This window comes from Hyphopichia burtonii (assembly GCF_001661395.1).
Source record: "Hyphopichia burtonii NRRL Y-1933 unplaced genomic scaffold HYPBUscaffold_4, whole genome shotgun sequence".
Taxonomy (NCBI): domain Eukaryota; kingdom Fungi; phylum Ascomycota; class Pichiomycetes; order Serinales; family Debaryomycetaceae; genus Hyphopichia; species Hyphopichia burtonii.
In genome coordinates, this window is record NW_017963731.1 from 547,560 (window position 1) to 565,394 (window position 17,835).

Genomic DNA, 17,835 nt, shown 5'->3' on the forward strand with positions numbered 1-17,835 from the left:
ATGAGGAGTCGAAGAAATATGGCTAGCTCAAAGACCATAGTAAATACTCCAGGCATCTTTATTCTCTTCAAAAAAACTATTACAATAAGGAGTAGTCCAACGAGGTGATACATACACTTGCAGGTTAGTTAAAGTGGTATGGAGTAATTTCCAATACACTAGGCTAACTTTTGGAAATGTGCTGAAGGGATTAAGTGAATGAGTATATTGATTGGATCAAAGTTATCAGTCGATTCAGCTTTAAACAGTACATACTTTTTTGCAGTCGATAATCCCAAGAAACTTTTTCAATTTAAGTTTACAGCCAGCTGTACTAACAGTTTGACAGAAGAGTAAACAAAGAAATAAACCATAAACCAAGATGATTCTGTCTTATTGAAAATCTTTTTTGAAGAAACATCTGATATAATTCCAAATCATTAGCCGTATCCTATAATTCCAAATCATTAGCCGTATCCTTTGCGAAGAAAGATTTGCCCAACTTGACATTGAAGAGCTCACTTCTTTATACAGAATAACCCTTTCGATGAAGCGCCTAATCTTTATTTCCGTGATAGTTCGATCTACGAAAGGTGCCCCGACAAGTTGATAACCACCCGCTTATCTTATAAAACTGAGCTCCATTGAGGCACAATCCACTTACCATACGTTCAAAACATGTAGCACACTACAATGACCGACGAAGAATATCTGAATTACAACATCGACTGCACCATATACTGCACCATTTGGAGTACTTATTATAGCAGGAAATAGACATCAGGAAACAGTAACCGGGAGGAGTAACAGGGAATATTACCAGGGAAGTGCAGCGAGACAACTCAGTGATATCAGTGGCTTCATGTATCCCTTGGAGGAACGGCAGTGGGAAATGGGCTATTTGCAATCAAAAGCAAACACCCGCACACCAGTTGCTGACTGTACGGAGGTAAGTCACGTGCGGTGCGTACCAATGGTTTCCTGGTCCAGGGCGCACGACCCGTGGGACCGTCCAATCTCCGCACCTGCTAATCTCTTGCTCTGATTACAATCAAATTAACTCCCAAAGATACAATAGGGTCATGCTGTTCCTACTGTAACATGGGTCCACTGTAAGTGATAAACGCTGACACGCTCTCAGGTATACCTCCTGTATGCCCAAGCGTAAGGTATACTGGAGTATGCCGGTAGGCTATTGGCTTTCCCCGTTTAATTCTTTTAGTAACTTCGCTTTTTTTAATTTTTTTTAATTTTTTTTTTTTTGTTTTGTTAGTGAGACCATTTTTTGTCAGTTCGTTCTCCGTAGTGTTTTCCTTTAGGAAAGAAAAAAACGACAAACTCCTTACAAATTTAACCTCCCACTTTATATTTATATTGTTTTTTCCTTTAGGATTATCAACGACTTTTTAAACTTCATTCAATTTGGTGTTCTACTACTCAGCAGATCTCATCAGTCGTTTGGATTCCATTATTCTCATTCCTTGTTGAATTAGGTCTTTGTATTCTAATTTGTTGGTTGTCAGTCCAATTACTAGTATTTCAGTAGAGGTTTTTTTTTTACTTTTTTTTTTTTTGGTTTGATCATACTAAAAAATTTTATCCTCATAATATAAGGTTTTAACCAACAACAACTCCTTTTCCAGGTTACTTACCAGGTGAAACAATCAATTAGATCTCAAAACTGGTTGATTATACATTTACACATTTCGATCATTAATCGTTTGTTACTTTCCTTTTGGTTTTTGGCTTTTAAGTGACCTTTTTTTGGGTTTTCTGTTTTTTTTCTTTTCTTTCACTTCATTCTTTTACTTTGGGTTTCTTTTCAAGTTCATCTAGCGCTTGATCGTTTGTCTGTTTATTTGCCTGTTGGTTTTGTTTGTCAGTTGATCCTGCCAACACCCTCTTTTGCTTCTTCTTCCATTACCTGGCAATAAACAAATAAGAAGATTGACATCTTTTTTCTTATATGATTCTACAGTGATTACTTGTTTATTTATTTATTTTTTTAGGTTCTTTCTTTCTTTTGCTTGATCATGTCGGTATCCAGCCAGCAGAATACAACTAATGTTGTTCCTCAGTCTAGTTCAAAAAGACGTTTGTCGCTATTTTCATTTGGTCTGACTTCGTCGACTCTGTCGAAAAATTCCACTAAGATTGATTCGGCAACTTCTCCTAATACTTGTACTAACAGAAATAAGAGTTCTCCTTCTCCAAATCATCCAATGACTAATCCTTCCACTATAAAACAACACGATTCAACTGCTAATTCGATTAATACTCAATTAGATTCTCCAATTAACTCTCCAGATTTGGAAAATAAAAATGTTTTCAATAATAATCCAGAATCAAACATTTTTGAAAGAAGCGTTCAAGATTTCCATTTTGATCATCCTCAAAATCGTTCAAATTCTTTTAAATTAAGAAATGGACATCGTGGCTCTTCAGCTTCTTTGAAATCAAATCAACATATTTATCCTTTCCCTCAAATCAAAAATGAAGATTTCATTCCTCCTGCCCTTGATGCTACTACTTCAATCTTGAATAATAAAGATACTAATTTGGATGATGTCGAAGTCATTTATTCTAATAGACGTAGCTCTTCAGTTATTGGTTTAAATATGGCTTTAGGTAAACCTTTCACTCCTTCTCGTAAAAATTCAACTTATTCAATTAATCAACAATTAAGAGATTCTACATTTGATTCCCCTCAAATTCACCAAAATCAACAACCTCAATCCCCAGTTACTCCTCCAAAATTAACTAGTTCAAAATCTTCAGTTAGTTTTTATTCTTATGCTGATATGATTAATAATGATGAATTTTCAAGAAGACCTTCTTTTAAACAATCCTATAGTCAAGGTATTATTCCAACTACTGGCCGTAAACAATCGATTTCTTCTAACATTGGTCCTTCTTCTCCCGCTGTTTCAACAAATAGTGGTAGTTATTTCCCCAAATTGCATAAACCTTCAAAACTGTCTTCAAGTCAACTTCAACCAAATCAACCAAATCATCAATCTCAACTTTCAAGACAATTTTCAATAAGAGAAGGTAAAACTTTAGGAAGTCCTCCGTTATCTTCTTCAAGTCAAATCCCAAATTCATCTAATTCAACCCGTCCAACTTCAATGGCTTCAACTAGTTCAAAACTTCCTATAAATGAACCTTCAAGTAATAACTTGAATAAGTTTTTAATAAGCCCAGAATCTTCAGATCTGGAGGATCATGAAGTTTTTTATCCAGCATTGAATACTTTGAGTAAAAGAAAAAGTTTAAGTTCTTCTAATTCTCAATTTGGTCCTCCTTCAATTAATGATAATGAAAGTTTGGTCTCAAGCTCAATTGCTGATTATATTAGACAATCAACAACAGAGATTAATGGACATTAAATTTCATTTCCTTCACCTCAATTAATTACTACTTGTACTTTTAGCTCAATATTTGTGTTATAGGCCTTTCCCTCCTTTTCCTTTGCCTTGCCCTTTTAGTTCATTCCTGACAATTTATTTTGTTTATTTGCGTTGTTTTTTCCCTTTTTTTTTTGCTTCCTTCATTCAATTCATCCCCATGTTTCGCATGTATATTTTATTTCAATCTTTGACTTCATTCATTCTCATTGTTCCTTTCATTTAGTTATTCGCCCATTTAAATGATGAATTGAATCAAAGGTTGAAAATTATTAAAAAAAAATTAAACAACACCGTATGTTAATAAAAAAAAAATTTCCAAAAAAAAAAAATATATATATATAGTAAGTCTATTTTTTTTAATATTATTCCAAAAAAAAACTTATGTGTTTGTCCTTAATAATTCTGTTCTTTACTGTTATGCTTGTTATTCTTTTAATTTATTACTATATTTCTTATCTTCAATTAATAGTTCCCTTATAAATAAGAGTTGTTTAATGTTTACATTATGTGTTGTTTTTTTTTTTGTAAAGTATGCATATTTGATCAAAGTGTGGATTATACATCTATAAATAATTCTTTCTACTAGCAGTTCTAGTAAATCTTCTTAATTGCCATTCAACGTCAGCATCTTTATTATCAACCAATCCTAATCTTAATTCATACAATCTCATTTCAAATCTTGGTCCAACTTCACTAATTTCAACCCCTTCTTTAGTCTTAACATAAACATGATGTCTAACAGATATAAAATCATCATTATTTATAAATGTTATAACTCTTGAACTATCCTTTTTGACTCCTGGCGGGAATAAATGTTTAATCATTTTAACAACTCGCTCCCCCAATTTACTAGTAAAATTTTCAAATATTAAATGTGGGTAAGTTTCCAGCATATTCCCCATATTTGGTAAATCATGTCTTAACTTAACATTATGTAATGTAAATATAGCAGTTGGTCCATGTGGGAAATGGGAAATCGTTAATGATGTGGGAACACCTCTATGTTCATGTATAAGTACCAAATCAGTTATGGCTGTTCTGTTACATGATTGAACTAAATCTGGTATAATATAATTACCTCTGTTTAACTTAAGCGAATTTGGGAAAAATAATTTCAACTCTTTGGCAAACTGTAATAATCTTACTGATGGATTTCTCGAAGTAGTTATTATAAGTTTGGGTTCTGCTATACCACTTAATGCACTATATTCATCATCTATCTCAGTTTGCTCACTCTCGTCATATATGAAATCTTTTTGTAATTGAACATCATCTCCTAATTCTTTCAGTAATGGTTTACCACTAGCTAATGCTGCCTTAAGCTGTTGTCTCTTCTCCGTTTTACTGGATTCTTGTAACTCTAATGCCTTACGGTAAAGGTATTCTCTTCTCTCTCTTGCTTGTCTTCTGATCATTGTACTTTCGATACTTCTTTTAGTCTAACAGTTTATCTTTTGTAAGGCCAATTTTTTTTTTTTTTCAAATGCTGCAATGAGATGATCTAAAATGTCGCTTTTCTTTTTTATTCAGAATGTCGTGAAGCCTGATAAAATGTCGTGCGCCCGTACCCATTGGTCCTTAGCAATACCTTCCCCGATAGTTGAATTTCACCTCCAGCAACAAGACCCCAACGGTGATGACTTTCTCCTCTAAGAGAAGGTTTTGTTTTGGGTTTGGGGTGACAATAGACTGAGCGATTTAATGCCTTGACAATGCCTTCATAACAGCCAAGCGTCCAATTTCAAGATAAGGTGCATTTTAGCAGCTCTCCTGATCCCTTTAGGCTGGTCAGCCTAGGCTTCAGGGAGAAAGATTACAGGAGGAGGAGAATGTCAGGCTTGGTTGCCTGGTTCTGTTTGGAAAGTTAAAGGGGTTACCGTTCAAGGAGAATTTGAATCATTGAAATTTTGGGGATTTTTTCTTATTTTTCGTTTAATGATCTTATCGCTAAATCTCGATATCTGGCTTCTGTTCATGATACAGTTTGGCCTTTATAATTTTTTGATTGTAACTGGTAATGTAATGATTCGTGTATGTTAAGATACTGGTGGTTGTAGCAATTTTCGCAGCCTTTTGTCAAAAATCTCACAAGAAAGCCTGATCAGTGTACCATTATATTCTACACGTAAGTAAAGCTACGACACATTGAATTGATTTGGAAACGAAAATCTTCTTTAATAGTATTGATGCATGTCTATATAGGATAAGCCTAGTTGAAAAAAAAAAAAAAAAAAGAGTTAAATATAATAAAGTAAGTATAAAAACAATAATAGAATAAATTCTATTGAGAAATGAAAAAGTGATAGAAGAAAGATTTCGCTTCAAAAGTATGCAGAATTTGATTATGAATGATAAAAATTAAAGTAAGTTAAACACTTTCTCTGTGTCCGGAATGAGGATGTGAAAATTGAGAATTTCTTCTATGGGTTGTGTGATGAGGATGGTTACTGTTACGGGTGGAGCTTCTATTTTCCAATTCAATCATTTCGTCCATTTGATTTTCGAACTCAGAAGGAGAAACTGAATGATAATCTGGAGTAATTGGTTTGGAATCAGCGGCAGATTCACTACCAAAACGATTACCTGTATGAAATGTTGTAGAAGATGGGCGCCTTCTTCCCAAGACGCTATCTAAACCAGGGATAACAGAAGCTCTTCTACTAATAGCTCTTCTTAAGTTATTAGCTGAAGATTCAGTTGCATTTGTAGCCGATCTTTCAATGGTTGCATTACGTCTAATTGCATGATTTTCTTGAACTTGATCTCTTCTATGCATATCGTCGTTAGGTAACATTATAGCACGATCTAAAGAATATGGTAAACCTCTATGTCTACCTCTAATCATCATTGCGATAATGACTAACTTCGAAATGGTGGTGAATTTATAAGAAAGTGATTGATCAACATTAGGGTAACCCAATGATAAACCAACAGTACCATAAGCACTTATAATTTCAAATAAGATACTGAAAACTGAAAATCTAGGATTATCTTCATCTAATTTACCACCTTCAGCAATACAAATGATAAATAAACCGAGGAAAATAAACCATAAATCAAATGATAATTGATTTCTTAAATGGGTACCAATAAATGTTTTGGGTGATTTATCAGTATCGTTTTCTTCATTTTGCTCTTTCAAATAAAGACCTAAAGATTGTTCTTCATAAACATTGGTTCTTCTAATTGAAATAGCCAATGGTAAAACTGATATATACATCATTAACATATAACTAACTTGGACTGCTGGATGTAATTGAGATAAATCAACCACCGCAAAACCTGCAGTCCTGGTACTGAAAGCTTGAAACAATCCATCCATGATTCTATAACCAACAGGAATATGTTCTAAATAAGAATTTTTAAAGTCAAGAATAACAAATAAAATCAAATCTACCCCATTTAAAACAATTAAAATCATGAATAACCACCAGGTTGGAATCGAAGGGAATAATAAAGTAAAACAACGTCTTGGATGATCAAGTAAAAAACCCAAAGACTCTTTAAATAAGGATAATGGTTTTGCAAATTTGAACATCAACCAAATTAAAAATCTTAAAAAAACTGGGAAACCAGTATTACCAATAACCACAAAAAACGCAACCCAAATCATAACATAAAGTGCTTGTTGGAAACTTTGCATTGAGTCTGGAGTTAAAGTAAAACCTAAATCATTAAAAGCTGATTGACCTTCGAAAAATCCCCACCAAGTAGGTGACACGCCAGCATCTCTAACGATTTTTGCATAAGATGGCATACAATTAATCCAAATGGTGAGACCAACAGCGGAGATAATATGGAAACCGATATAATAAGCTAACAAAATTTTTATCAATAATTTAACTGCTCTATATTCAACACCACCCAATTCTTCCTTTTGGTCTTCACTCAAGTGAACAAAAGTCGAGTTTCTACCAACTGTAGGCACCCATGATAAGTAATTGGTACTCATGACTTTACGTAACGATTGATCACCACTATAAGCATCAATTTCTTCGTCATCGGTCGATGTGTCTTCATCATAACTTGAGTCATAGTTATCCTCAGAGTTATTGGTGGAATTAACGTCACTTCTAGCTGTAGTGAATTTATGAATGGAAGGAGTTTTAATTCTTTTCAAAGATTTCTTTTTTGAAGTTCGATTTTTACGACCAATCATTTTATCAAATGTTGGGGATTTCATGAATGAATGACGTCTACCAGGAGTGACTTCTAGGGTATTTGAACGTTTACTATATTTTTTACCACCAGTTTCATCTTTCGAAGGTAAAGCTAAATTCGATTGAGCTCTTTGAACTTGGTTCTCGTCTTCTTCATCATCCATATCTATGGTATTGTCGATATTTAAAGTGGTATTATTGTCATCGGTATCGTCCTCATCATCGATTGCATTTTCATCGTCAGCGTCAGCACCTTCATCGTCATCATCGTCATCATCGTCATTGTTGTCAGTTGTTAAATTGTCAGTTTCTAAATCATTTTCACTATCAATTGAGGCATTTTCATCACCCATTGAATTCATTGAATAAGATCTCTTATGACCTGAATGATGACTACCAGTATTCAGAAAACTTTTACGTAATTTAGACCATTTTTTCTTACCACTTAAACGGCCACTACTCGTTCTTCTAACTGGCCGGTTTTTCTTACGACGATGAGGTTTTTCGTGAACGTCGAATTGAATTCTTTGTTGAGGAGGAGCCTTTTTAGTATAAATTGGATTATGAATATCATTTTCAATTTCATTTGGAGGTTTAATGATCAAGACTTCACCGTCATCATCATTATCGGTATTGTGATTGGATAATACTTCAGAGTTTTGGATATTACCAGAGGGAGTTCTTGTTAGAGGGGGTGTTTGATTCCGATGATTTCTAAGCATTGCAATGGACATAAACATATCCGAAGGATCAATTTCCTTTTTACGAGGCACTTTAGAAGCATTTGGATGAGGTAAATTACCAAATTTTATACCTTCATTATGCACAGATTTAGGGTCAACGTCAGAGTTTAAGCTAGCCAAGTTTTCTAAATCATGAGAAGCTCCTTTGTTAGTATTTTGTTCTTCATCACTTGGTTCACTAATATGAATCACGGTATTATTATTATTATTTGGAATTGTAGACGAAGATTGAGGAGATGAATTTTGAGTATTAGTTAAATTTTTAAGGCTGGGGGTATTACTACTATTAGAATCGATAACATTTTCATTCTTAGAAAGAGGATTGTTATTAGTATTATCGACATAATTTGGATTAAAACCGATTCCTTGATTTTTATTAGTATTATATCTCGTTGAATCGAAAGATTGAGTTCTTGCAGCCAAAGTGGCATTACGTCTCATTTTGAAATTTAATTTGGAGCTTTCTTTAATATCATCAAAATGTCTTTCAAACCAATATAATCTAACGAATAAAAGTGAGCCATGGATGAAAATAGGTGTTGCTAAAGTGGTTAATATATACATGATAATTTGTTGATACAAGGTAGTTTCATTATAATTGATGGTGTTCAATCCTGCTTGAGTAGCACACCCCGCGGTGGTATAGAGAATATCGATATACTTTGCATTTTTAACTGGATATATTAGAATTGAACCAATTATAGTTATTGAAATAATATAAAAATAATGCACCACCCTAAAATTTGGGAACAAGATTATGGCATAAGGATGTATTATCAGAGCGAAAGAGTGGATTTTGTTTCTAATGGTCATCCCAATTGACATTCTTGCTCTTTTATCTTTATAAGACTGCCATATTTCTTTGATATTAGTCATTTTCCCAATCGTTCTATACTTGAACCAAAATTAGATAAACCAGAGGGAATTTCGAGTCTGCTTTATAACAATAACACTCGATAAAAATACCACTTCAAGTGATGCTCTTCTAGATGATTTAGACTTAGGATGTTGACAATGTGATCAATTTCTTGACTTCGTCTTTGCAAAAAGAACCTCTGAAAAAAAAAAAAAAAAAAGAGAAAAAAGGGTAACGAAGAAGAGACAAAAACAAGTCCCAGTTTACACCGAGAGAGAAACTTAGGAGTTATTCGAGATCACCTGAAGCAAACTTCTCTTCAGTTGAAGACTAGGTATAGCGTGCGTTGGAATCGATCTATAGTTGTTATAAGAAGAAGGAGAAAATTGAAGCCGTTTTCTGTTATTTTTAAATTCCTCACTAAAGAAAAAAAAAAAAAAAAAAAAACAGACAGAAGGAAGAAAAAAAGACAATAAGATGAAACTCTTTAGAAAGGTGTCTCACATTTTGACAGATTCGGACTTTATTAAAGGCATGTAAGAACCTCCCCCTATTCAAGCTATCCACGGGGTTGCTCTACGGTATCCACGCCAGGCGGGACAGCTAGCGGACCTCCTGGGCCAGAATTGCGACCGTTAAAAACAAAGACCCGTACACCAGAAGTCTAATTCCAGAGAATCAAGCCAACTTTAAGTCCTGGAAAGCCCAAAAGGAGATTCTGAGTATGTGACGATGGTTGCAAATTGAGATCTTGGCAGTGGTAGTAGGGCAGAAGTTCGTTCCAGTTCCAGTTCCAAATGCAGTGGCGATACCAGTTCCAGTACGAGTACCGAATGCCATAGCTAATCCGTAATTAATAAAGCTGGCAATAAAGTAATACAGTTGACTCGACCCTACAAGAGTTATTAGTCATTGTATTTACGTCAACAAAATTCATTCTGAGTAAATGCATTTGTATTGACGTAAAATTAATAAATTACTTTACAAAACCAGATACGAGGGCATGCACGTGACGCCACCCGTACTTAAGCACCACCTGTCCGAGGGTCCTCATCTCATCTTCTCACAAGATCACAAAGAAACGGTTGAAAATTTTTCAAATTTTTCACTCTTGACTAACAATTGTATCAGGTATAAAAGGATTGTGAGTTGCCCTGTAGTCTCGATAAAGTATAGATTCATTATTTTATTTTATTTCTTCTTTCTTCTTTCTTTCTCTCTCTCTTCCTCTCTCTCTCTCTCTCTCAATAAAAGAGCTTCCCTTGCTTTTAATCATCTTATTGAAATTTAATTGTTTAAACAACTCTTAAAGTATGTTTTCCCATTTTGTTCTTTAATTTTTGCATTTTTGACTTTTATTGAGAGAAAGAGAGATACGAAGAAATAAAAATCGTATTGTAATGAATCGGAGTAGTCGATTCAAATTGTAAAAATCCACCGTTGTTGTGTTTGCTACATTCTAGGAACTGTCCAATACGAAGAAATGACTATAACAAGTACAAAACAAGCTTATCACTAAGGGGTCCTTCTGGTTAATGATTTTATGTCGTTGCTGTATCAGAGAAGAGTCAGTTTACTCAGTTTTTTTGTACTCCTGTTCCGCTCGATGAGTATTAAGCAAAGCTCAGAGAAAAAAAAATTGCACAAAATTCAGTCTAATAAAAAAAAAAATTGCATCAATATGGGGACATGAATTCGAACTCATCTTCATCTTTTAAACTTGATTTACTAACCCTAGACCTTTAGTTTTAAAGTATTTCAGATCAGTTTTCTTCTTTTATTTCACTCCTACTCAATTAGTAGTTTCTGTTCTTTAAATTCTAGTTTCCCCCAACTGAATAAAGAACATTTCTTTCTATTCCCCTTCTACTGAATAACTCTTTTCAAGACTTATTCAATCAAATCATTTCCTAGAGTTATCTTCCCCCCTCTGCTTTTGGAAATTTGCATATTCAATTCTATCTCTTAAAATTTTATTACCTCTGTACCTGAAATATATCAAGATGGCTAAAATCTCTGCTCCTATTTCTCCTCCAATGGAATCTACTGGTAACCGTATGATGACCTTGCAAACCCAAGATGGTATTGCTTTACAAGGTTACTCATTTGGTGCTCCAGTTGCTGCTGCCGGTGAAGTTGTTTTCCAAACTGGTATGGTTGGTTATCCTGAATCAATCACCGATCCTTCTTATGAAGGTCAAATTTTGGTTATTACTTATCCTCTTGTTGGTAATTATGGTGTCCCAGACCGTGATTTAAAAGATGATATTGTTAATGAATTACCAAAATACTTTGAATCAAATCATATTCATATTGCTGGTTTAGTTGTTGCTCATTATACTGAAGAATACTCTCATTTCTTAGCAACTTCTTCTTTAGGTCAATGGTTGAAAAAAGAAGGTATTCCTGCTATGTATGGTGTTGATACTAGAGCTTTAACCAAAAGATTAAGAGAAAATGGTTCTACTTTGGGTAGATTAGCTTTACAAAAATCTTCAATTGAAACTAGTGATAAATTATTAGCTGCTTCTAACTGGGAACAATATTTTGATGTTCCAGAATTTGATGATCCAAATGTTAAAAATTTGGTTGCTAAAGTTTCTATCAAAGAACCAAAATTATATACTCCTCCTTCAAATTTAGCTAAATCTGATTCTAAAGGTAATGCCATCAGAATCTTGGCTATTGATGTTGGTATGAAATTTAATCAAATCCGTTGTTTCATTAATAGAGGGGTTGAATTAAAAGTTGTTCCTTGGGATTATGATTTCACTAATGAATCATATGATGGTTTATTTGTTTCAAATGGTCCTGGTGATCCTTCAGTCATGACTGAAACCGTCTCAAAATTGAAAACCATTTTGAAAAATGCTAAAACTCCAGTTTTCGGTATTTGTTTGGGTCATCAATTATTAGCTAGAGCCACTGGTGCTTCAACTTTGAAGTTGAAATTCGGTAATCGTGGTCATAATATCCCTTGTACTTCTACCATCTCTGGTAGATGTTACATCACCTCTCAAAATCATGGTTATGCTGTTGATACTAATACTTTATCTGACGGTTGGAAAGAATTATTCGTTAATGCTAATGATGGTTCAAATGAAGGTATTTACCATGATTCAAAACCTTTCTTTTCTGTTCAATTCCATCCTGAATCTACTCCAGGTCCAAGAGATACCGAATTCTTATTCGACGTCTTTATCCAATCTGTTATCGATTTTAAAAACACTGGTATCCATAAACCAGTTGAATTTCCAGGTGGTTTAATTGCTGATAATAGAGCTGCTCATCCAAAAGTTGATGTTAAAAAAGTTTTGGTTTTGGGTTCCGGTGGTTTATCAATTGGTCAAGCTGGTGAATTCGATTATTCTGGTTCTCAAGCTATTAAAGCTTTGAAAGAAGAAGGTATTTATAGTGTCTTAATTAATCCAAATATTGCCACTATTCAAACTTCAAAAGGTTTGGCTGATAAAGTTTACTTTTTACCAGTTACCCCAGAATTTGTTAGAAAAGTTATTCAACACGAAAAACCTGATGGTATCTATTGTACTTTTGGTGGTCAAACTGCTTTGAGTGTTGGTATTGCTTTGAAAGATGAGTTTGAAAGCTTAGGTGTTAAAGTGTTAGGTACTCCAATTGATACCGTTATCACCACTGAAGATCGTGATTTATTCTCTCAAGCCATGGATCAAATTGATGAAAAATGTGCTAAATCTGAAGCTTGTAATAATGTTGAAGAAGCTATTGGTGCTGCAAATGCCATCGGTTACCCATTAATTGTTAGAGCTGCTTATGCTTTAGGTGGTTTAGGTTCTGGTTTTGCTGATAACCAAGAAGAATTAGTTGACTTATGTAACAAAGCTTTTGCTGTCTCTCCTCAAGTTTTGGTTGAAAAATCAATGAAAGGTTGGAAAGAAGTTGAATATGAAGTTGTTCGTGATGCCTTTGATAACTGTATTACTGTTTGTAATATGGAAAATTTCGATCCTTTGGGTATTCACACTGGTGATTCTATTGTTGTTGCTCCATCTCAAACTTTATCTGATGAAGACTATAACATGTTAAGAACTACCGCTGTTAATGTTATCAGACACTTGGGTGTTGTTGGGGAATGTAATATTCAATATGCTTTGAATCCTTTCTCTAAGGAATACTGTATCATTGAAGTCAATGCTAGATTGTCAAGATCTTCTGCCTTAGCTTCTAAAGCAACTGGTTATCCATTAGCCTATACCGCTGCTAAATTAGGTTTGAATATTCCATTGAACGAAATTAAAAACTCTGTCACTAGATCTACTTGTGCTTGTTTCGAACCTTCTTTGGATTATGTTGTTGTTAAAATTCCAAGATGGGATTTAAAGAAATTTACCAGAGTTTCTTCATTATTATCTTCCGCTATGAAATCTGTTGGTGAAGTTATGTCTATTGGTAGAACTTTCGAAGAAGCAATTCAAAAAGCTATTAGATCAACTGATTATCAAAACTTGGGATTCAATAAAACTTCTGCTTTGATGTCAATTGACATTGATACTGAGTTACAAACTCCTTCTGATCAGCGTTTGTTTGCTATTGCAAATGCTTTATCAGATGGTTACTCAGTTGATAAAGTTTGGAAATTGACCAATATTGATAAATGGTTCTTAAATAAATTGAATGGTTTAATTCAATTTGGTAATACTATTTCATCTTATGGTAAGAAAGAAAACTTACCAGTTTCAGTCTTGAGACAAGCTAAACAATTAGGTTTTGAAGATAGACAAATTGCCAAATTCTTAGATTCTAATGAAGTTGCTATCAGAAGATTGAGAAAAGAAGCTGGGGTTATTCCGTTTGTCAAACAAATTGATACTGTTGCCGCTGAATTCCCTGCCTTCACTAATTATTTATACATTACTTATAATGCTGATTCTTCTGATGTGGACTTTAACGATCACGGTGTTATCGTTTTAGGTTCAGGTGTTTATAGAATTGGTTCATCAGTTGAATTTGATTGGTGTGCTGTCAGAGCTATCAGAACTTTAAGAGAAAACGGTGCTAAGACCGTCATGATCAATTACAATCCTGAAACCGTCTCTACTGATTATGATGAAGCTGATAGATTATATTTCGAAACTATTAATTTAGAGAGAGTTTTGGATATTTATGATTTAGAACAATCCTCAGGTGTTATTATTTCTATGGGTGGTCAAACTTCAAACAATATTGCCTTACCATTATACCGTCAAAATGTTAAGATTTTAGGTACTTCCCCTGAAATGATTGATTCTGCTGAAAACAGATATAAATTCTCTAGAATGTTGGATAGAATCGGTGTCGACCAACCAGCTTGGAAAGAATTGACTTCTATCGATGAAGCTGAAGCTTTTGCTGATGCAGTTACTTATCCAGTCTTAGTTCGTCCATCTTATGTCTTATCTGGTGCTGCCATGAACACTGTTTACTCTAGAGCTGATTTAGCCTCTTACTTAACCCAAGCTGTCGATGTTTCTCCAGATTATCCAGTTGTTCTTACCAAATATATCGAGAATGCTAAAGAAATTGAAATGGATGCCGTTGCTAAAGATGGTAAAATGATTATGCATGTTGTTTCCGAACATGTTGAAAATGCTGGTGTTCACTCTGGTGATGCTACTTTAATCGTTCCACCTCAAGATTTAGATCCAGAAACTGTTAGAAGAATTGTTGAAGCCACTGCTAAAATCGGTGAAGCTTTAGATATCACTGGTCCTTACAATATTCAATTCATTGCCAAAGATAATGATATTAAGGTTATCGAATGTAACGTTCGTGCTTCTCGTTCTTTCCCATTCATTTCTAAAGTTGTTGGTACTGATTTAATTGAAATGGCTACTAAAGCTATTATGGATATGCCAGTTACTCCTTATCCAGGTGAGAAATTACCTGAAGATTACTGCGCCGTTAAAGTTCCTCAATTCTCTTTCTCAAGATTAGCTGGTGCTGACCCAGTCTTGGGTGTTGAAATGGCCTCGACTGGTGAAGTTGCCACTTTTGGTAGAAACAAATATGAAGCTTATTTGAAATCTTTGATTTCTACTGGTTTCAAATTACCAAAGAAGAATATCTTATTTTCTATTGGTTCTTTCAAAGAAAAGCAAGAATTATTACCATCAATCAGAAAATTATATGAAATGGGTTATCAAATTTTTGCTACTGCTGGTACTGCTGATTTCATCAAAGAACATGGTGTTCCAGTTCACTACTTAGAAGTCTTGAGCAAAGAAGAAGATCAAAAATCTGAATACTCTTTGACTCAGCATTTGGCCAACAACTTAATTGATTTATATGTCAATTTACCATCTGCTAATAGATTCCGTCGTCCAGCTTCTTACATGTCTAAAGGTTATGAATCTCGTCGTATGGCTGTCGATTACTCAATTCCTTTGGTTACTAATGTTAAGAATGCTAAATTGTTGGTTGAAGCTCTCGCTAGAAACATTTCTTTAGATGTCACCAACAATGATGCTCAAACCTCCCATTCTACTGCAGTTTTACCTGGTTTGATCAATATTTCTTCTTTCGTTCCATCTTTTGATGACTTTGAAGCTGCTACCAAGACTTCGTTAGCTGCTGGATTTACCTATAATGCTTTCTTACCACAAACTGTTAATGGTTCAACTATCACTGATTTAGACTCATTAGCTGATGCCATTGGATCAGCTTCTTCTGCTGCTTACTCTGATTACTCTTTGTACATTGCTGCTTCAGAAACCAATGTCGAAGAAGCTGCTGAAGCTGCTGACAGTGCTGGTGCTTTATTCATTCCTTTCAACGATTTCGTCAAATCTAAGGTTTCTTCTATTTCTGCTCACTTTGCTTCTTGGCCAGAATCGAAACCAATCATTACTGATGCTAAGGCTACGGACTTGGCCTCAGTTTTGTTGTTAGCTTCTTTACATAATAGATCCATTCATATTACTAATGTTTCTTTCAAGGAAGATTTGAGTTTGATCAAAATGGCTAAGGAAAAGAAATTGCAAGTTACTTGTGATGTCTCCGTTTACTCTTTATTCTTAACTAGAGAGGACTTCCCAAAATTACCATTCTTACCAACTAAGGAAGACCAAGATGCTTTATGGGAAGGCTTGGCTGATGTCGACTGTTTCTCTATTGGTGTTTTACCAACTGTTGTTTCTAAGACTGTTAATAATAAAGTTGCTCCAGGCTTAGGTGTTAGTGATGCATTACCATTATTATTTTCAGCTGTCAAGGATGGTAAATTAACTATTGAAGATATTACCAAGCGTTTCCACGATAATCCAGTCAAGATCTTCCGTATCCCTAAACAAGATGCTGTTGTCGAAATTGATTTGGATAGAAGTCTTAAGAACTTAGATCTCTCACCATTCAAGAATAACAAATTAAGAGGTTTTGTTGAAAGAGTTTCTCTTCATGGTGAAACTGCTTGCTTAGATGGCGCTATCCTTTCTACTAGTGCTGTTGGTAAGCATGAAATTGCCCCAAGAGGTAGATTTGGTTCTGTTACTGGTAGTGTCCCACAATCCCCAGTTTTGAATAGAAAAGCTAGATTAGCTTCTTTTTCTTCCGAAAGTGGTCGTCGTCCATCTATTATCAAAGATGATGTTAAAGCAGGTGAATATGAAAGATTAGGAAAAGAATTGGTTTCTCAACCTCCAACTAGTGACTTATCTCAACCTAATGCTTTAATTCATTACATCAGAAACAATAATACTTTCTTGCGTAACTCTGTCTTATCTGTCAAGGACTTTACTCGTTCCGATTTACATTCATTATTCACTGTTGCTCAAGAAATGAGATTATCTGTTGAAAGACAAGGTGTTTTAGACTTGTTAAGAGGTAGATTATTGGCCACCATGTTTTATGAACCATCAACTAGAACCTCATCCTCTTTCGATGCTGCTATGCAAAGATTAGGTGGTAGAGTTATTCCAGTTGCCATTGGTGCTTCTTCTGTTAAAAAAGGTGAAACTTTACAAGATAGTATTCGTACTTTAGCTTGCTACTCTGATGCTATTGTCTTAAGACATCCATCTGAAGAATCTGCTGACATTGCTGCCAAATATTCTCCAGTTCCAATCATTAATGGTGGTAATGGTACTAAAGAACATCCAACTCAAGCATTGTTAGATTTATTCACCATCAGAGAAGAAGTTGGTACTGTAAACGGTATCACTGTTACTTTCATGGGTGATTTAAGATATGGTAGACCAGTTCACTCTTTATGTCACTTATTACGTCACTACCATGTTAGAGTTCAATTGGTTTCTCCAAAAGAATTATCTTTACCAGATGACATCAAAGCTATGTTAGCTGAAAATGATATGTTAGCCGGTGAATCTGAAGTCTTGACTCCTGAAATCATTGGTAGATCTGATGTTTTATATTGTACCAGAGTCCAAGAAGAAAGATTTGAAGACAAAGAACAATACCACAGATTGAAGGATACTTATATTGTTGATAACAAGATCTTATCCCACGCTAAACAACATATGTGTATAATGCATCCATTACCAAGAACTTCTGAAATCAGGGAAGAAGTTGATTTTGATCAAAGAGCTGCTTACTTTAGACAAATGAGATATGGTTTATTCGTAAGAATGGCTATCTTGGCTATGGTTATTGGTGTTGATTTTTAGAATAATCTTGATCAATAAGACAATTGGGGAATTGTCTGAAGTTCAAGCATA

At 34.4% G+C, this 17,835-nt stretch overlaps 5 protein-coding genes across 5 annotated transcripts; 2 read left to right on the forward strand and 3 right to left on the reverse strand.

Annotated features, from left to right (window-relative positions):
- Positions 1-1,568: 1,568 nt before the first annotated feature.
- On the forward strand, positions 1,569-3,675 carry HYPBUDRAFT_166944 (uncharacterized protein). Its single transcript, XM_020222749.1, has one exon. The coding sequence runs from the start codon at positions 2,013-2,015 to the stop codon at positions 3,366-3,368; it is 1,356 nt and encodes a 451-aa protein (XP_020076111.1). The 5' UTR covers positions 1,569-2,012; the 3' UTR covers positions 3,369-3,675.
- A 277-nt stretch (positions 3,676-3,952) lies between these two features.
- IMP4 (snoRNA-binding rRNA-processing protein) lies at positions 3,953-4,804 on the reverse strand (the record flags this gene model as incomplete). Its single annotated transcript, XM_020218739.1, has 1 exon — positions 3,953-4,804. One exon carries the CDS (start codon positions 4,802-4,804, stop codon positions 3,953-3,955), a length of 852 nt encoding a protein of 283 aa, XP_020076112.1.
- A 943-nt stretch (positions 4,805-5,747) lies between these two features.
- On the reverse strand, positions 5,748-9,168 carry TRK1 (Trk1p; the record flags this gene model as incomplete). Its single annotated transcript, XM_020222269.1, has 2 exons — positions 5,748-5,809; positions 6,027-9,168. 2 exons carry the CDS (start codon positions 9,166-9,168, stop codon positions 5,748-5,750), a joined length of 3,204 nt encoding a protein of 1,067 aa, XP_020076113.1.
- Positions 9,169-9,686: 518 nt separating this feature from the next.
- Positions 9,687-10,231, reverse strand: HYPBUDRAFT_152993 (uncharacterized protein). The gene has a single exon (XM_020221318.1). The coding sequence runs from the start codon at positions 9,986-9,988 to the stop codon at positions 9,827-9,829; it is 162 nt and encodes a 53-aa protein (XP_020076114.1). The 5' UTR covers positions 9,989-10,231; the 3' UTR covers positions 9,687-9,826.
- A 3,423-nt stretch (positions 10,232-13,654) lies between these two features.
- URA2 (bifunctional carbamoylphosphate synthetase/aspartate transcarbamylase) lies at positions 13,655-17,833 on the forward strand. Its single transcript, XM_020221319.1, has one exon. The coding sequence runs from the start codon at positions 13,660-13,662 to the stop codon at positions 17,782-17,784; it is 4,125 nt and encodes a 1,374-aa protein (XP_020076115.1). The 5' UTR covers positions 13,655-13,659; the 3' UTR covers positions 17,785-17,833.
- The last annotated feature ends 2 nt before the right edge of the window (positions 17,834-17,835 follow it).